The sequence below is a fragment of the Neoarius graeffei genome, chromosome 5, assembly GCF_027579695.1.
Source record: "Neoarius graeffei isolate fNeoGra1 chromosome 5, fNeoGra1.pri, whole genome shotgun sequence".
Lineage (NCBI taxonomy): Eukaryota > Metazoa > Chordata > Actinopteri > Siluriformes > Ariidae > Neoarius > Neoarius graeffei.
In genome coordinates, this window is record NC_083573.1 from 20902870 (window position 1) to 20920332 (window position 17463).

Below are 17463 nucleotides of genomic sequence, written 5' to 3' on the forward strand. Positions count from 1 at the left end.
TTTACCAACAACCCTCAACTCACAGTCCAGGAGAACTGGTGCAACTGAACTTACTTTCCTTTTTATAAATAAAAATGCTTTCCTTTTCTTGTAGTTTTATTTAATTGTTGGTACTGCACCCTCTTTCAATACAGGCTTATAGCCAACGCTCAACAGATCAGAGGTCTCGTACAAGTCTTCAGTAAAATGTGCAGAGCAGAGGAGAGACCACTTCATAGCCGCCCAATGTGCCTGTGAACTTCTTGCAAAACGTGTCCAAATCTTTGCAGTTTGAACATTCTTGGGCCATGAATGCAACGTAAATCCACCTTCTGTCATGTTGCTGCACCCACCAGCAACACATCTACATGGCATGGCAATAAATTAAATGGAGGCTCAGAGTTGCAGTCAGCTCTGTGTTTCAGCATAGCGGAAATGGCAGTGAGACCGATAGCCTTCCTGCTGTGACGTAACGGACGTCAAGGTCATTCTCTCAGACTGCGACCTATATGAAATCATTTTAATCATAAAAATTACTATATTAGATTTATTGTTAATACTTAAAACTATTCCTGTGCCATTCTTGAGGTCTCAAGGCATTTATAAACGAAAGTGAGGCCATGGTTCTGTGCATCTCCTTTAAAGGAGTCCCCAACTTCTCTCTGAACACCTGAGTATTCATCCAGCACTTCCACACAGACCCCTTTTCGACCAACAAGGAACAGGTTCCATTCTGATTCATGCACCAAGTTTTGAACCTTTCAGAGCATTTTGACCAAAAATAAATTGATTCAGAACCTAAAAATTTGGTTCACAGCTGGAACCAAAATATTAGTTGGTTTTTCCAGCGTAACCCATGATGACATCAGTGGGTGTGGCATTAGTTTGGAGAGAAAGCTGAGCACAGTAACAGAGAATGCAACAGAAAAGGACATATCTTCAGGAGAAAATGGAGCAAAAACAAATATCTGCCATAAGAAAACAAAAGCTCACAGGTAATCAATGTGCACTACCATCTTGCTACAACCATTTATGCCCATTGTGCACTGTGCAACGCCATCCATTCATGACGCATCCTTGATTACAACGGTTCTGTTCAAAACTGGTGAAAACCTGGGTCAGTTTGCTAGCTGGCACCAAGGTTTAAAGAATCCTGAACAGGACCGGTTCAAGAACCCATTCACTGTTGGTTGAAAAGGAGTATAAGTGACCTACACTTTTTTTTAATTCAAATACTTCATCTGCTGCCAGTTTCACCCAAGTTTCATTTGACAATTCCTGCCACAGTGGTGCTCCATTTCCCTTAACAACTAAAAGTGGCAAATCCTTGCTTTGACTTTCATAGACCAACTTAGCTGTGATCTTTCCAAAAACAGGACTGCAACCACCATGATAAGCTTTAAGCTTAACTCAAGCTGTTTTCAGTGGCTGACGTGAGAATTTCTTTCTGTACCCTGTGAATACTGCTTGCAGCCCTAGTGCCTACTTTCATCTCTAAATGAATATCAGCTACAAAGAATTTTAATAGTCAGCATCCTCACTTGCAACAGTTAAAATGGGAAACACCTCCGACATTTCAGGGCTTGACATTAACTTTTAAACCCACTTGCCCTGGGGGCAAGTGGGAGTAAATTTCCACTTGCCCCCACTATTATCATTTGCCCCCTATGTTGCGAGTACTATTTTTTAGGAAAACCATAGAATAGTTGTGAATTGCAACATAAAATGAAGATCACACATTGAGTTGAAGTTTGGTAATTGATTAAGTTTGGTTATTGGTTACTTTTCCCTGTAATGGACAACAATTTTATCCAAAATAGTTTTTCCTGCCTTAGTTGATTTATTTCCATTTCACATGCATGCAGCTGTTGTAAAGTTCAGTGTGTTTGTGTAGAACTCTCAGACTGTTGGTTCGTTGCTCAATAATGTAGAAACCATAAAACAGAAATCTATAACAAAGTTTAGATGAAGAAAACAATAGGGCACCAAGACTTTTGAACAGTACTGTGCTTGAGAATATTTAGTTATCACTTTTTTTGTTACATCATTCCACCTCTAGGTTTAAAAATAAATAAATAAATAAATAAATAAATAAATACAAAAAAAAAAAAACTCGCTGCGTCATGACAGACAGGATAATGTTTGAGTTTAAGATTGTTTAGTGTGTAGGTTGCAGGTGTGGCAGATCTGGCAACTTGTAACAATCAGTGCAGCCAGTCTGTCACGACGCAGCGCAGGTTTTTTTTAAAAAATAAACCTAGAGGTGGATGATATAACAATAAACAATATATAAATATTTTGCACAGGACCGTGTTCCTCTGATAACAGAAACAAAGCTCCAGCTCTCTGCTCTTAATCTGTTCTGTTCTTTCAGGATGAATTGCACGTCACTCCTTGTTGAGTTTTTTATGCCCGAGTTGTTTGAAACCAATCTGGGTTTCCTGTGTCAAACAAGGAAACTGCTTCACCTGTAAGAAAATCCAACACTTTCATGAAGAAGCGGACTCGAATGCGAGCAGAAAAAAATAAAAGATTCTTAAGCAAACTCTTCCACCCTCACTTCCAACTTTGTTTTTGTAAAATACATTTTAAATACAATCGTGAATTTCTCTGGAGTTTTCAGGCTGAGCTGCTCTTTGTATTCTTTAACCACTCATTTCCTCTTTGTTCTTGAAGCATTTGCTTCGATTTGTAAACATTTTTCTTGATAGAGGGGAGATGGTAATGCCTTTTATCCATTTCTCTGTTTGAACAAGCAAAAACAGTGCAAAAATTAACCATACTGAAGACAGATTAAGCCTTGCTTGCATGAAAGACTGTGTCTGTCTGAGCCCAGCTGTATCTATCACGTGATGTGTGACATCATGGACAAGTACGCGTAGCATACTACAACAATGGGGGTATATAAAATAACTTGCAAAGCAGTAAATGAAACCAAGACTAAGAAAACAGCCAAGACATAATGGCAGATACGTAGTGAGGGATGCTTTTAGGAACTGAAATAAAAGATCAAAAAGCCTAATTTCTGTGGTGCTAGTTTGTAATACATGCTCATTCCAACTTGCCCGGTAGGGCATGTCGGGGACATATCCCACTTGCCTGAATGCATGTTTCACTTGCCCTGGGCAATCGGGCAAGCCCTGCATTTATCATCTCCATGCCTCTCAGTCACTATTTATTTATTTATTTTTTCCTCCTCACCAGTTTCTGTATTGTATTCATGGTGTGGACTCAGTGTTAAAAGTTCATCCACTTTACAGATCAATGTGCCACTTACAGCCTTTGAACTGGACTGGGTTCACAGAGGTCCAAAAAGCATAAGTAAACATATTTACCATACAACAAATGTGTTAAGAGCGTACCACAGATGGGTTAATGACCACTGATCTAGACTGCTTAGCCACAACAACATCTGACAGGACAAATTCAACTTTGTTCAGCATTATGCCAAATTAAATTGGGTAAACCATGTGCACCACAAAACTGGAAATAAAAATAAATTTGTACTTTTGCATAATGACTGCAAATTCAGTCTGCAACAACTGTAATATTAGGAAATGTCACATACCATTTGGACTGCAATTCTGGCTCAGCAAAGGACTCTTGCATGGAGTACATGGACTCTTAAATGGAGCATCAGGCACAGCCCATTCCATCTCCCAGCTTCTTCTTTTGCATGGTTCCTTGAAATGTGTATTTATAAGGAGATAATAAAAATGACTCCAAAAGCTAATGATGATAAAAGTGCAAAGTTGACCTTGTATAAGCTACAGAGCTGTTTATAAGTAAAAATGTCCAACAATGTATCTTACATGGGCATTTACCTGCTCAATGTTCTTGCTAGACTGTTTCTGTGAAGACTTTGGCCCATCATGAATCTTCCCCATATTCTGCTCTTCAGCCCATGGACAGCTATTCGGACAGAGAAGAAACAAGTATGTGCTTTTGATTTCTTTCCTCTGAAAGGCTAAAATTATTTCTGTTGTATGCTAAAGTGAGGATATGCAACTGGGATTGCCACCTGAAGTTAGCTGCATATGCTGAAAATCAACCATATATCACACCTTGCTAAATGAATGGCAAGTCAACAAATATAGACAAACTTGAGTTGCATGTAGTAGGTGATAAGTGCAAAAACACTCAAATTCATAAAATCACATGATGCTTCTTTCATACTGGCTAATTTCCCAATAACAGGAAGTCACGTTTTGCTTGTAATGTCTACTTACCTCGTGAAATTCTTTGCCATGTGCTTAGGTTCACTGGTCACGTTCGGCAAGTTTACATGACTCTCAGGCATCTGAAAGCAGGAGGAGATGCTTAAAGTTAACAAAGTAAAGGTATTGCCACACCTTTTAGTGATAGATTCCAAATGCAGAATGTGTATTAGTGTACTATGGTTTATGTTGTTCATTCACACAGAACAAACACTCCTTTTGCGCGCACACATACACACACAATACACACACACACACACATATATATATACACACACAATACACACACACATACACATATATATATATACACACACACACACACACACACACACACACACGCTGGATAGTACAGTGGTAATGCTCACTGACTACGACACAGGAGATTGGGGTTCGAATCCCGGTCAGGGCAAAACATCATCCAGTAAGGGTCCTTAGGCAAGATATATCAGCCTACCTCAGGAATGAGTGAAGACATAACTGATAGAGTCATACCGGCCCGGGTCAACAAGGGTCAACAACCTCTGCGTCAGTTGCTAGGGAACCAGGGCAAACTGATGAGAAATGGGGTACTGGAACAAGACATCGATGGATGAGGACAGAAAATACGGATTTGCTGGAATGCTACTATACAAGCAATCCCAGAGAGAGGGGGATACATGCAGCGAATGTGGGACCATTGGATACTTCAAAACCCACAATCAAGGCTAACAAAGAAACCGCTATTAGCCCAGTGTTCCAACATCCATAATCGAAATCTACTATCACACTAGATATACAACAACGATGCTACGGCAAGGGGGAGCCAGGAAGACAGGTCAGCGGGGAGATGTCATCATCCCCACAACCAGAGATTGGGTACCAAGCCCCAACACCTAAACAGCCTCTTCCTTCTCAACTGACCTTCTCAACAGTCGTGACCCAACTGGAAACCTGGAGCCCCCGACGAATACCGAAGCTGAGTTGCCAAGTACCTTCAGAAGATCTACTAGTAGATGTGAATGCTGCTCTGAAGACAATCTCCACAAGAACCATCACTGAGACAACAAGCTGATACACAGTACAGCAACAGTAATCATGGAGATGCTTGGACGTAACAAACAGTATCCACCATGGAAGAGACGATTAGAGGCCAAGATAAAGGCAGCACGGAGAGAAGTTAGCCAGCTAGCTGAACTACAGAAAGGGAACATGGTGAATAAAGGGGCACCCAGGAAGTACAACTCACTCTCCATACCAGAGGAACTCGAAACTGCCAAACAGCGACTAACAGCTCTGGCCACCCGGTTGAAGAGATACACCAAGGAGGGAGAGGCCAGGAGAATAAACAAGCTGTTCTCCACTGAACCACCCAAGGTGTACTCTCAGTGGCAGGGGAACAACAACCGGTCAGACCCACCAAGAGCTGAGGTGGAAAAATACTGGAAAGACATATGGGAAAGAAAGGCATCACACAACACCGATGCCCAATGGTTAGTGGACCTAAGAGCTGACCACAGCAACCTCCCAGAACAAGAACCAGTAACCATCTCAATGGCAGACGTCCAAGAAAGAGTGTCAAAGATGAAGAGCTGGACAGCACCAGGCCCCGATATGATCCATACGTACTGGCTGAAGAAGCTAACTGCACTCCATGAACGCCTAGCAGCACAGATGAACCAGCTGCTGAGGGATGAGACCCACCCAGAATGGCTAACCCAAGGCAGGACAGTCCTAATCATGAAGGACCCCCAGAAGGGACCCATCCCATCCAACTACCGGCCAATTACCTGTCTCTGCACAACATGGAAGGCCCTGTCAGGCATCATTGCGGCTAAAATGAGTAAGCATGTGGCTCAATACATGAGCGAGGCACAGAAAGGGATTGGCAGTAACACCAGAGGAGCCAAGCACCAGCTACTGGTCGATAGAACAGTCGCCCGAGACTGTAAGAAGAGACAGACCAACCTGTGCACTGCCTGGATTGACTACAAGAAAGCCTACGACTCAATGCCACACACATGGATACTGGAATGTCTGGAACTGTATAAGATCAACAAGAACCTAAGGACCTTCATCCAGAACTCAATGGAAATGTGGAAGACAACCCTAGAGGCCAACTCAAAACCCATTGCCCAAGTCAACATCAAGTGCGGCATATACCAAGGAGATGCGCTATCACCACTGCTGTTCTGCATAGGCCTGAACCCCCTCAGTCAGATCATCACGAAGAGCGGCTACGGGTACCGATTCCGTAGTGGGGCAACAATCAGCCACCTGCTCTACATGGATGACATCAAGCTGTATGCCAGGAACGAGCGAGAAATAGACTCACTGATCCACGCCACCCGGATCTACAGCGATGACATAGGGATGTCATTCGGATTGGACAAGTGTGGCCGGATGGTCTCAAAGAGAGGCAAGATGATCCGGACTGAGAGGATTGACCTACCAGAGGGCAACATAGGTGATATCCAAGACAGCTACAAGTACCTTGGCATCCCACAGGCTAATGGAAACCATGAAGAAGCCACAAGGAAGTCAACCACAGCCAAATACCTCCAGAGAGTAAGGCAGGTCCTGAAAAGTCAGCTGAATGGTAAGAACAAGGTCCGAGCCATCAACATGTACGCACTACCAGTCATCAGATACCCCGCTGGTATCATAAACTGGCCAAAGGAGGAGATAGAAGCCACAGATATCAAGACTAGAAAGCTCCTCACCATGCATGGAGGGTTCCACCCCAAGTCCAGCACCCTGAGACTATACACTAAGCGGAAAGAGGGAGGCCGAGGGCTAGTGAGCGTCAAGACCACGGTCTTGAAACATCGAAAATCCGAGAATACATCAGAAAGATGGCCCCAAAGGATGAACTGCTAAGTGAATGTCTCAGGCAGCAGAACCCTGATGAGAGCGCAGAGGAGGAGGAGGAACAGACAACCTGGAGAGACAAACCCCTACATGGCATGTACCACCGTCAGATAGAGGAAGTGGCTGATATCAAGAAATCCTACCAGTGGCTGGATAATGCAGGACTAACAGACAGCACAGAGGCACTAATCATGGCAGCACAAGAACAGGCCATAAGCACAAGAGCCATAGAGGCCAGGATCTACCAGAGTAGATCAGACCCAAGATGCAGACTGTGCAAAGAAGCCCCTGAAACAGTCCAGCACATAGTAGCAGGGTGTAAGATGCTAGCTGGATCAGCGTACATGGAGAGGCACAACCAAGTGGCTGGGATAGTATACAGGAACATCTGCAACCAGTATGGAATAGAAGTACCCAAGTCCCAATGGGCCATACCACAGAAGGTGGCTGAGAACAACAGGGCCAAGGTTCTGTGGGACTTCAGCTTCCAGACTAACAAACAGATCCTGGCTAACCAACCGGACATAGTGGTGGTGGACAAAGAGCAGAAGAGGGTGGTGGTGATAGATGTGGCGATCCCAGCAGACGCCAACATCAGGAAGAAGGAACATGAGAAACTTGAGAAGTATCAAGGGTTGAAAGAGCAGCTGGAAGAGATGTGGAAGGTCAAGGGTTGCGTGGTCCCCGTGGTAGTGGGGGCACTTGGGGCAGTAACCCCCAAACTGGGAGAGTGGCTCCAGCAAATCCCAGGAACAACATCTGAAGCCTCAGTCCAGAAGAGCCCAGTCCTAGGAACATCGAAGATACTGCGCAGAACCCTCAAACTCCCAGGCCTCTGGTAGAGGACCCGAGCTTGAGGATGACATGGATACCACCCCCCCCGCCGAGGGTGAGAAGGAGATTTTATTTTTATATATATATATATATATATATATATATATATATATATATATATATATATATATATATGTGTGGATACACACACACACATATATATAAAATACACGTGTGTATGTATGTATACATGCGTGTGTGTGTGTGTGTGGGGTGTATATATATATGTGTGTGTATATACACACGTATACATATATATATATATATATATATATATATATATATATATATATATATATATATGTGTGTGTGTGTGTGTGTGTGTATATATATATATATATATATATATATATATATATATATATATATATAGTGTGTGTGTGTATGTATGTGTGTATATACACACATATATATATATATAAAAATATATAAATATACACACACACGTATACATACATACACACGTGTATTTTATATATATGTGTGTGTGTATATATATATATATATATATACACACACATGTGTATATATATATATATATATATATATATATATAAATAATGTGTATATATATATATATATGTGTGTATATACACACATACACACATTTTATATATATATATATATATATATATATATATATATATATATATATATATATATAATGTGTGTGTATATACACACACATATATATACACATTATTCATATATATATATTATATACCACACACACACACACGTATACATATACACATTATATATATATATATATATATATATAAAAAGCTCATTTCATTCCTTCTTGAGAAAGGAACTGTACTGTTGAGTCAGGTTTGGGTAAACTGATACTCTTCTGTAGCTGTTCCAGCATTGTGTGTTCATACAGTTCATATGTGACAAGTTTTTAATAATGGATGACTTGCAACCATGTGATCAAAATGTTCCACGTCATGAGCGTCATGATGGTGAATATACAAAGCAACGAGGATGGCAGCCGCCGAAAGCGTGTCTGTAAACAATGCTGAATTTTCTCAGTATTACCATGATTAACGGTCGAGCGAAAATTTGATACAAAGAGATGTGTGGTTTTGACCCATATTATTTAAAAAGTCAGATTTTTCTTAGGATAAGACACTTCTACTGACCATTGAGTACCCAGATATCGCGTTCTGTCTGGTTTGGCAGACTGCCTGGGTCAACAAATCTCAAATGAAGTCTTAAGTCCATGGAAGCCTATAACTTTTGTCTTAGGATGGGTAAATACCTTATTTTTTAAACCAGTCAACAATAACGAAGCAGCTGTACAACCCCGATTCCAAAAAAGTTGGGACAAAGTACAAATTGTAAATAAAAACGGAATGCAATGATGTGGAAGTTCAAAATTCCATATTTTATTCAGAATAGAACATAGATGACATATCAAATGTTTAAACTGAGAAAATGAATCATTTAAAGAGAAAAATCAGGTGATTTTAAATTTCATGACAACACCACATCTCAAAAAAGTTGGGACAAGGCCATTTTTTACCACTGTGAGACATCCCCTTTTCTCTTTACAACAGCCTGTAAACGTCTGGGGACTGAGGAGAGACAAGTTGCTCAAGTTTAGGGATAGGAATGTTAACCCATTCTTGTCTAATGTAGGATTCTAGTTGCTCTTTTTTGTTGCATCTTCCGTTTTATGATGCGCCAAATGTTTTCTATGGGTGAAAGATCTGGACTGCAGGCTGGCCAGTTCAGTACCCGGACCCTTCTTCTACACAGCCATGATGCTGTAATTGATGCAGCATGTAGTTTGGCATTGTCATGTTGGAAAATGCAAGGTCTTCCCTGAAAGAGACGTCGTCTGGATGGGAGCATATGTTGCTCTAGAACCTGGATATACCTTTCAGCATTGATGGTGTCTTTCCAGATGTGTAAGCTGCCCATGCCACACGCACTAATGCAACCCCGTACCATCAGAGATGCAGGCTTCTGAACTGAGCACTGATAACAACTTGGGTCGTCCTTCTCCTCTTTAGTCCGAATGACACAGCGTCCCTGATTTCCATAAAGAACTTCAAATTTTGATTCGTCTGACCACAGAACAGTTTTCCACTTTGCCACAGTCCATTTTAAATGAGCCTTGGCCCACAGAAGACGTCTGCGCTTCTGGATCATGTTTAGATATGGCTGCTTCTTTGAACTATAGAGTTTTAGCTGGCAACGGCAGATGGCACGGTGAATTGTGTTCACAGGTAATGTTCTCTGGAAATATTCCTGAGCCCATTTTGTGATTTCCAATACAGAAGCATGCCTGTATGTGATGCAGTGCCGTCTAAGGGCCCGAAGATCACGGGCACCCAGTATGGTTTTCCGGCCTTGACCCTTACGCACAGAGATTCTTCCAGATTCTCTGAATCTTTTGATGATATGCACTGTAGATGATGATATGTTCAAACTCTTTGCAATTTTACACTGTCGAACTCCTTTCTGATATTGCTCCACTATTTGTTGGCGCACAATTAGGGGGATTAGTGATCCTCTTCCCATCTTTACTTCTGAGAGCCGCTGCCACTCCAAGATGCCCTTTTTATACCCAGTCATGTTAATGACCTATTGCCAATTGACCTAACGAGTTGCAATTTGGTCCTCCAGCTGTTCCTTTTTTGTACCTTTAACTTTTCCAGCCTCTTATTGCCCCTGTCCCAACTTTGAGATGTGTTGCTGTCATGAAATTTCAAATGAGCCAATATTTGGCATGACATTTCAAAATGTCTCACTTTCGACATTTGATATGTTGTCTATGTTCTATTGTGAATACAATATCAGTTTTTGAGATTTGTAAATTACTGCATTCAGTTTTTATTTACAATTTGTACTTTGTCCCAACTTTTTTGGAATCGGGGTTGTGCATATATTATGGTAATTGCATCAGAAACATTCTAAATCATTACAGTTATAGTAATACAGTAACTTATTTTAAGGTGGCAGTTCTTAGGTTCAGATACCTTTGTGATCAACAGGAGGTCATGATGATCAATTCTCTTCATTGGATTGCACAAGATGGAGCAAACCACTTTTCATATTTTCATGCACATTTTTGTTACAATACTACTTGATCATAGATAAAGATATCCCCATAGATTTTTAATCTATCATATACCCAAGTAATCTATAACAAAACAGTTTAACTTGCATGTTGAACTTTAAGGTGAAATTTCAAATGTGTATACATTAATACTATTTAGGTCAGAAATAATTGAAACACTGGTAAACTCTATCATATAATCATGCATCTAAAACCTCTCCGAGACCCTGAAAGCATCTATTTTCAAAAATTTTCTGGGGGAGCATGCCCCCGGACCCCGCTAGATTCGCTTCACGCCTTTGGCACTCGCTTTCGCGTCATTGGCACTCAGTTGTCTGTGGATTATCATGTAGGCTAGTGACAAACTGCCAAAAAGTGCTTTAGTTTTCGAGATACCCCTACCGGAGGTAGAACTAAACCCAACAATGTATTTCTTCATCTTTAAGGTCCCCCATATATGAAATGGATTCTTGGATAAAAATATTTTGCTGCAAAGACTGTTAAATTGATAGACGTTATACACCCCAAAACTAAAAAAGACCTAAAATATGGCCTGGCTGTATGGGACTTAAGCCACATGAACTGCTGTAGAGAAGTAACACAAGCTCAGAGCTTTAAAATTTGGCATGATTATAGTCAGGATGTTGCTTGACTTACTAGAAAAACTTGGATGTGAATATCTTGAAGTATGTGGCATTTAGAGACCTTAGGAACACATGCCTAAAATAGGCGGACATGAAAAAAAATTAATATCAATGCAGAATGCTCTCATTTACTTTGTAGTTGCTTTGTCAGTGATGGTCATAGAAACATGTATGATGGCTTGTTGGAAAGATGGGGTTGTGCTGAATCCAGCAATACCAAAGATGCCAATAGAGCATGCATAATCTGGGCGCTGTATCCCTAAATGTATGAGGTGTCCCTTAATGAAAGAAACACAAAACACTGACATAATCAAGTCTCCAGTCCAAAGCCCATTATCAGTGGTAAGAATAATGTTGACCAATTCAGTGATGCTGCAAAGTAAATTACACAAGTACTGCTCTATATTCATGATATATTTAATAATAGTACATTTCATATGATGTATTTTATTAAAATTCACAGAGAAACACAGATTGAAATTGAAAGATAACACATTGGCAAGAACACACACAGTAGACGAGGAGACAGGATTGTTGTTTGGCCTGGAGCCTTTTAATAAAACATGTCCAGTGGCCACTGCAAAATATTCATGTCACTCATTGTCACTGTCATCAACAACAAAGTGGGTCATATTTGGGCAATCTGGGAATGGGCAAGAACAAAATTCAGTGCAGGTCAAGCCAACTGAGAGACACTGGCATTTGCTGGCATCAATGCAGTTCCTGTCTTTACAGTACAGGTGGGTGATGTCTCGAACTTCTTTAGGTGCTGGTGCCTTTAGGAACATCACAGGTTCAATGGACCCATTTTCTCTGAGCCTCCATCCTCTACCAACTAGGTTCCAGAGCCGAGGCTTAGCCAGGTGGCTATGACGCCACACTGCTGTTTGATACAAGGCTCTCAACACGTGTTGCTGGAAAGCATCTTCTGTCGGGAGTAGACTTGTTGCTGATAAATCTGTGGTAGATGCTAGTGTGCACCTCAGTTCATCCAGGTTGGAACAAGGATGTCCATCCTCCTTTTTCTTTTTGCCATACAGGAGGAGTGCATACTTTCTTGCCACAGGCAACTATTCTTCCAGGCTTTCATCTGAAAGTCCAAACTTAGCCATTTCCTTTAACTCACTTAGATGAGTCCTCAGTCTTGTGAATGCAGTGGTCTTTCCAATTCTGTACAGGCTGCTTGTCGTGTCGCAACCTGTGAGAGCATGACATGCAGGTAAACACTCACAAATGTCTACTCCAAGATTCTGAGCAATCAAACAGACTGGGACAAATCTTTTAGGCCATGTCCAGAGTGCATGAAAACTGCAGAGGATCCAAACATCCCTTTGCTTGAATAGTACCAGCAAAACCAGTACATCTGTATCATCACATTTCACAATGAGCCGAGTATGACTGTGCAAAGTGTATTGCATGTAACACCAGTCTAGTGTCTGCCTACTCTTGGTCACTGTAAAGATCTGTCAAGCAGTCAGTGCCTGACAGTGCCTCTTGACCTCCTCACCATTTTCAAAGCCACCTGCTAAGATGACTATTCTCTGAAGAGATTCTCTTTGGCCCAGTACTGATGATATAGTTGCTGACAAATCTACATAGAGCAGCCTCGTTCCCACTTATCCTCAGGTATTTCTTGTAGTTTGGTACCCTTGCTTGTCCGGTTATGATGTGTTAGTCTGCTGGTTTGAATGGTCCCTCTTCTTTGCCTTTCAAAATCTTTGAGTGTTGGTGGTCATATCTGTCAAACACTATAACCACACAGCTGATGCCTTCCTTTCCCATTAACGTTGCAATCCTTTGCCAGACACACTCGCCTAGGTCATTGGAGGTCTGAAAGACTGATTCATGGAGACTCTGTAAAGGAGCCATGTCATCAATGATATATGCTGATGGTTCTTTATTGGGCAGCTTCTGTATCTCTGCTGTATCAGTGACAGACTCCAGCTGCTTGGCAAGGTCAGCCTTTGCTGTTTCTCTCATTGTGCCATCATCATGAAACAAAGAAGGTGGGACAACAGCAAGTTCATGAAACATCACACTCTCCATGGACACCTCTCTTTGCTTGGACACAGCAAGTAACCTTCGAAAGAGGACATCTGAGTCCATGTGAACCTGTCTAGATGCACTGACTCCAACAAATGTTTTCATGTCTTTGAAGGTTGCACACTGGTTTCTTTTCTCAGGCTCCCAGAAGCTCTTTGTTCTTTTTGATTTTGCCAGACGTTGTTCAATAAAGATGGTATTCTGCTTTGCACCATCTTGGAGGAAGCTTGAGAGCTCTTTTGCAGTTTTCTCAGATGCAACCTGACCACTAGCAATGTTAATCAGTTCCTCTGGAATGCTATCAACGTTAAAGGGATTCTGCCTCTGCTCCACAGCCTCCATTATCTTCTGTATGTCTCTCTCATCTCTGTCCATTCTGGATGCTCCATGCTCCTTGTGTGCTTTCGGGCTCTTTGAATCAGTGTCACAAAGCTCTTTCATGGCATCCACATATGCTGTGGTCACATGTCTTGTCATCTTGTTTTCATATGAACTGTATAGTAAAATATCATGAAAAGCTGTATAGTAAACTGTAATGTAAAATGTCACCATATCAAATGTCACCATATCAAATGTACTACATACATATACAATACAATATAGAGCAGTACTTACCTTTTGTAACTTACTTTGCAGCATCATTGCACTGGTCAACATTATTCTTACCACTGATAATGGGCTTTGGACTGGAGACTTGATTATGTCAGTGTGTGTTTCACCTCATACATTTAGGGACCCCTCATATATTTAGGGGATCCAGCGCCCAGATTATGCATGCTATATTGGCATGTTTGGTATTGCTGGATTCAGCACAGCCCCACCTTTCCAAAAAGCCATCATACATGTTTCTATGACCATCACTGACAAAGCAACTACAAAGTAAATGAAAGCATTCTGCATCGATATTAATTTTTTTCATGTCCGCCTATTTTAGGCATGTGTTCCTAGGTCTCTAAATGCCACATACTTCAAGATATTCACATCCAAGTTTTTCTAGTAAGTCAAGCAACATCCTGACTATAATCATGCCAAATTTTAAAGCTCTCTGAGCTTGTGTTACTTCTCTACAGCAGTTTATGTGGCTTAAGTCCTATACGGCCAGGCCATATTTTAGGTCTTTTTTTAGTTTTGGGGTGTATAACAACATCTGTCAATTTAACAGTCTTTGCAGCAAAATATTTTTATCCAAGATTCCATTTCATATATGGGAGACCTTAAAGATGAGGAACAACATTGTTGGGTTTAGTTCTACCTCCGGTAGGGGTGTCTCAAAATTTTGGGGCCATTGTCACTAGCCTAATGCCAGAATTTAGGGCTTAAATTTTTTTCTGGGGAAAACACTGATTTTTATTACACACACACACACACAAATATGTACATTTAATTGAAAAAGCAACAGTTTTTTGACAAACCTGCTCAGAGTTTAGGTCCATCTGGCAACTTTCTGCAACCACAGTTCTGCCATGAATCTTGGTATTGCTCTCTAAATAGATCACGGAAATAAATTAAGAATGGTAGAAGGGTTAGGAAAAGCAGAGCATGCTGAAATATAAATAAGTGGTGTATAAATGACTTTTTCTAAAATGGCACCATTTAAAGGCCACTGTCATCATTTTAACAGCTTTTTACATTTACACTATTCTGACCACCCCTTTTGAATGTGAATGAATAGTGAGCATGATCTATAACAGTGTTTCTCAACCACTGAGCCACAGCCCATTAGTGGGTCACGAATTTTTTTCAAGTTTGAAGCCAAATACTAAATAGTTCAGGATGTCGTAGTGTCCCACATCCGGTAGCTGGTTTGCCATACACTTTAAGTGGAATAAATACATTTGTGGGTAAGTTAAGAAGAAAAAGCCTTTGTTACTTTCCTCTTCTACATTTAACCTGTACATGTGCACGGGCACACAGAGCAAGAGAGAGAGCGAGCGCATGGGTGCAGAGGGCTGAATAAATAAGTTTGTAAGTAAATTATTTGGCTCTGTGATGCCTGCTGGAAGAGAAGAGCATGGAGGATTGAGAATCAAGCAACTGTGGTTTGTTTACACCCGATGCTAAAACTTGTAGTGTCCGAGCAACCATCGCAAAGACACGGACAAAAAGCCCAGAAACTCCTCCTTACCCCGGCAAAACCAATGCAGGATTTATCTTGTAGTGTCCTGATCCCCGGATCTTTAACCCAGCCACACATAAAAAGTTGGACACCTCCATGCTCTTCCAGGTTTTCATCCGTTTGTCTGTGTAGAACAATGTCTGCAGCACCAGGTAGTTTGAGATGTTGGGGAACTCAACGGATGGATAATTTTCCAACTCATAATGAATGAATTAATTTATTACTTTATTTAAACACGATAAGTTAATCAGCAGAGCTGGTGGGGTTGTGCATTTACAGATGCAAATAATTACAGATACAAAAGACTAAAAATATACACCATCTTTAAAGAAAAAAACCAAAACCCTTAAATCTGTTGATTATCTGTTAGTTATCTTCACATTAAAAGCATATATGCAGAACCATGGCCTCACTTTTTGTATAAACAAAAATATGCATATATGCTATTCCTGTGCCATTCTTGAGGTCTCAAGGCATGTATAAACATGCCTTGAGACCTCAAGAATGGCACAGGAATAGTTTTAAGCGTTTAACAATAAATCTAATATAGTAATTTTTACGATTAAAGCGATTCATATAGGTCGCGGTCTGAGTGAACGACCTTGACGTTCGTGACATCACAGCAGGAAGTCTATCGGTCTCATCGCCATTTCCACTACACTAAAACACAGAGCTGACTGCAACTCCGATCCTCCATTTTGAGCCAATTTATTGCCATGCCATGTAGATGTGCTGCTGGCGGGTGCAGCAACAAGACAGAAGGTGGATTTACATAGCATTCATGGCCCAAGAATGTTCAAACTGCAAAGATTTGGACGCGTGCTGCAAGAAGTTCATGGGCACATTGGACGCCTACGAAGTGGTCTCTCCTCTGCTCTGCACATTTTACTGAAGACTTGTATGAAACCTCTGATCTGTCGAGGAGCATTGACTTTATAGCATTGGCCCAATAGCGTCGGCCCGTATTGAAAGAGGGTGCAGTACCAACAACGAAAGAAAAGCAAAACTATAAGAAAAGGAAAGTTCAGTTGCACCAGTTCTCCCGGAGTGTGAGCCGAGGGTTGTTGGTAAAACCCGGGACGGAATGGGACATATTAACACTTGGGCAGTGACCTCCCCACAGTTGTTGTGAAAACCGGTGATGTCCTGTCCCAAGTTTTAGTAATTGCCTGAGCCGAGCAGTAATGGCAGAGTACTCAGTGTGGAGAAAATGGAGAATGAGTGGACCAGCAGTCTGATTTCTCCGCTGGATATGCTTACCTCAGCAGCAATATCTCACCCTGACATGGAAGAAGTGAATAAACAGAGAACCGAACAAACAACCGAAAGTCAGAATGTTTCAAAACAATCGGCGACAAGATTGGCCTTCAAGAAGCGAGAACACAGACGGGTAAGCTCCAACTCTCATTTGGATGCAAAACAAAAACAACACCACTACTCGTTGTTTACCTGCATTTAGATTAATACATGTAACTTGTATTGTGTATTTAAGTTACCGGTATAAGATTATTTAATTTGCTTCAGAATGTGATCGTCTCAGTTCATCTGATTATTTAATTAGCCTTTTACCTTTTATCAGTGAAAATGCATGTATGTACATGTATGTTGCATAAGTTATAACACCTATTCTGTTTTAATGAGAATCAACTCACAATCAGTGAAATCAAATCAGTCTTAGTTGAGCAAGTCGGTAACGGTATTTCTTATTTT

At 41.0% G+C, this 17463-nt stretch overlaps 1 protein-coding gene across 2 annotated transcripts in view; it reads right to left on the reverse strand.

Annotated features, from left to right (window-relative positions):
* The window catches only part of rbbp8 (retinoblastoma binding protein 8), a 125306-nt gene that overhangs the window by 63328 nt on the left and 44515 nt on the right, over nucleotides 1-17463 (reverse strand). For both annotated transcript variants that reach the window (XM_060921404.1, XM_060921402.1), the window contains exons 8-11: nucleotides 15050-15120; nucleotides 4209-4279; nucleotides 3804-3891; nucleotides 3548-3662 (exon numbers count right to left, since the gene is read on the reverse strand). In XM_060921404.1, the coding sequence (XP_060777387.1) occupies nucleotides 3548-3662; nucleotides 3804-3891; nucleotides 4209-4279; nucleotides 15050-15120 (345 nt within the window). The remainder of the gene's footprint in view (nucleotides 1-3547; nucleotides 3663-3803; nucleotides 3892-4208; nucleotides 4280-15049; nucleotides 15121-17463) is intronic.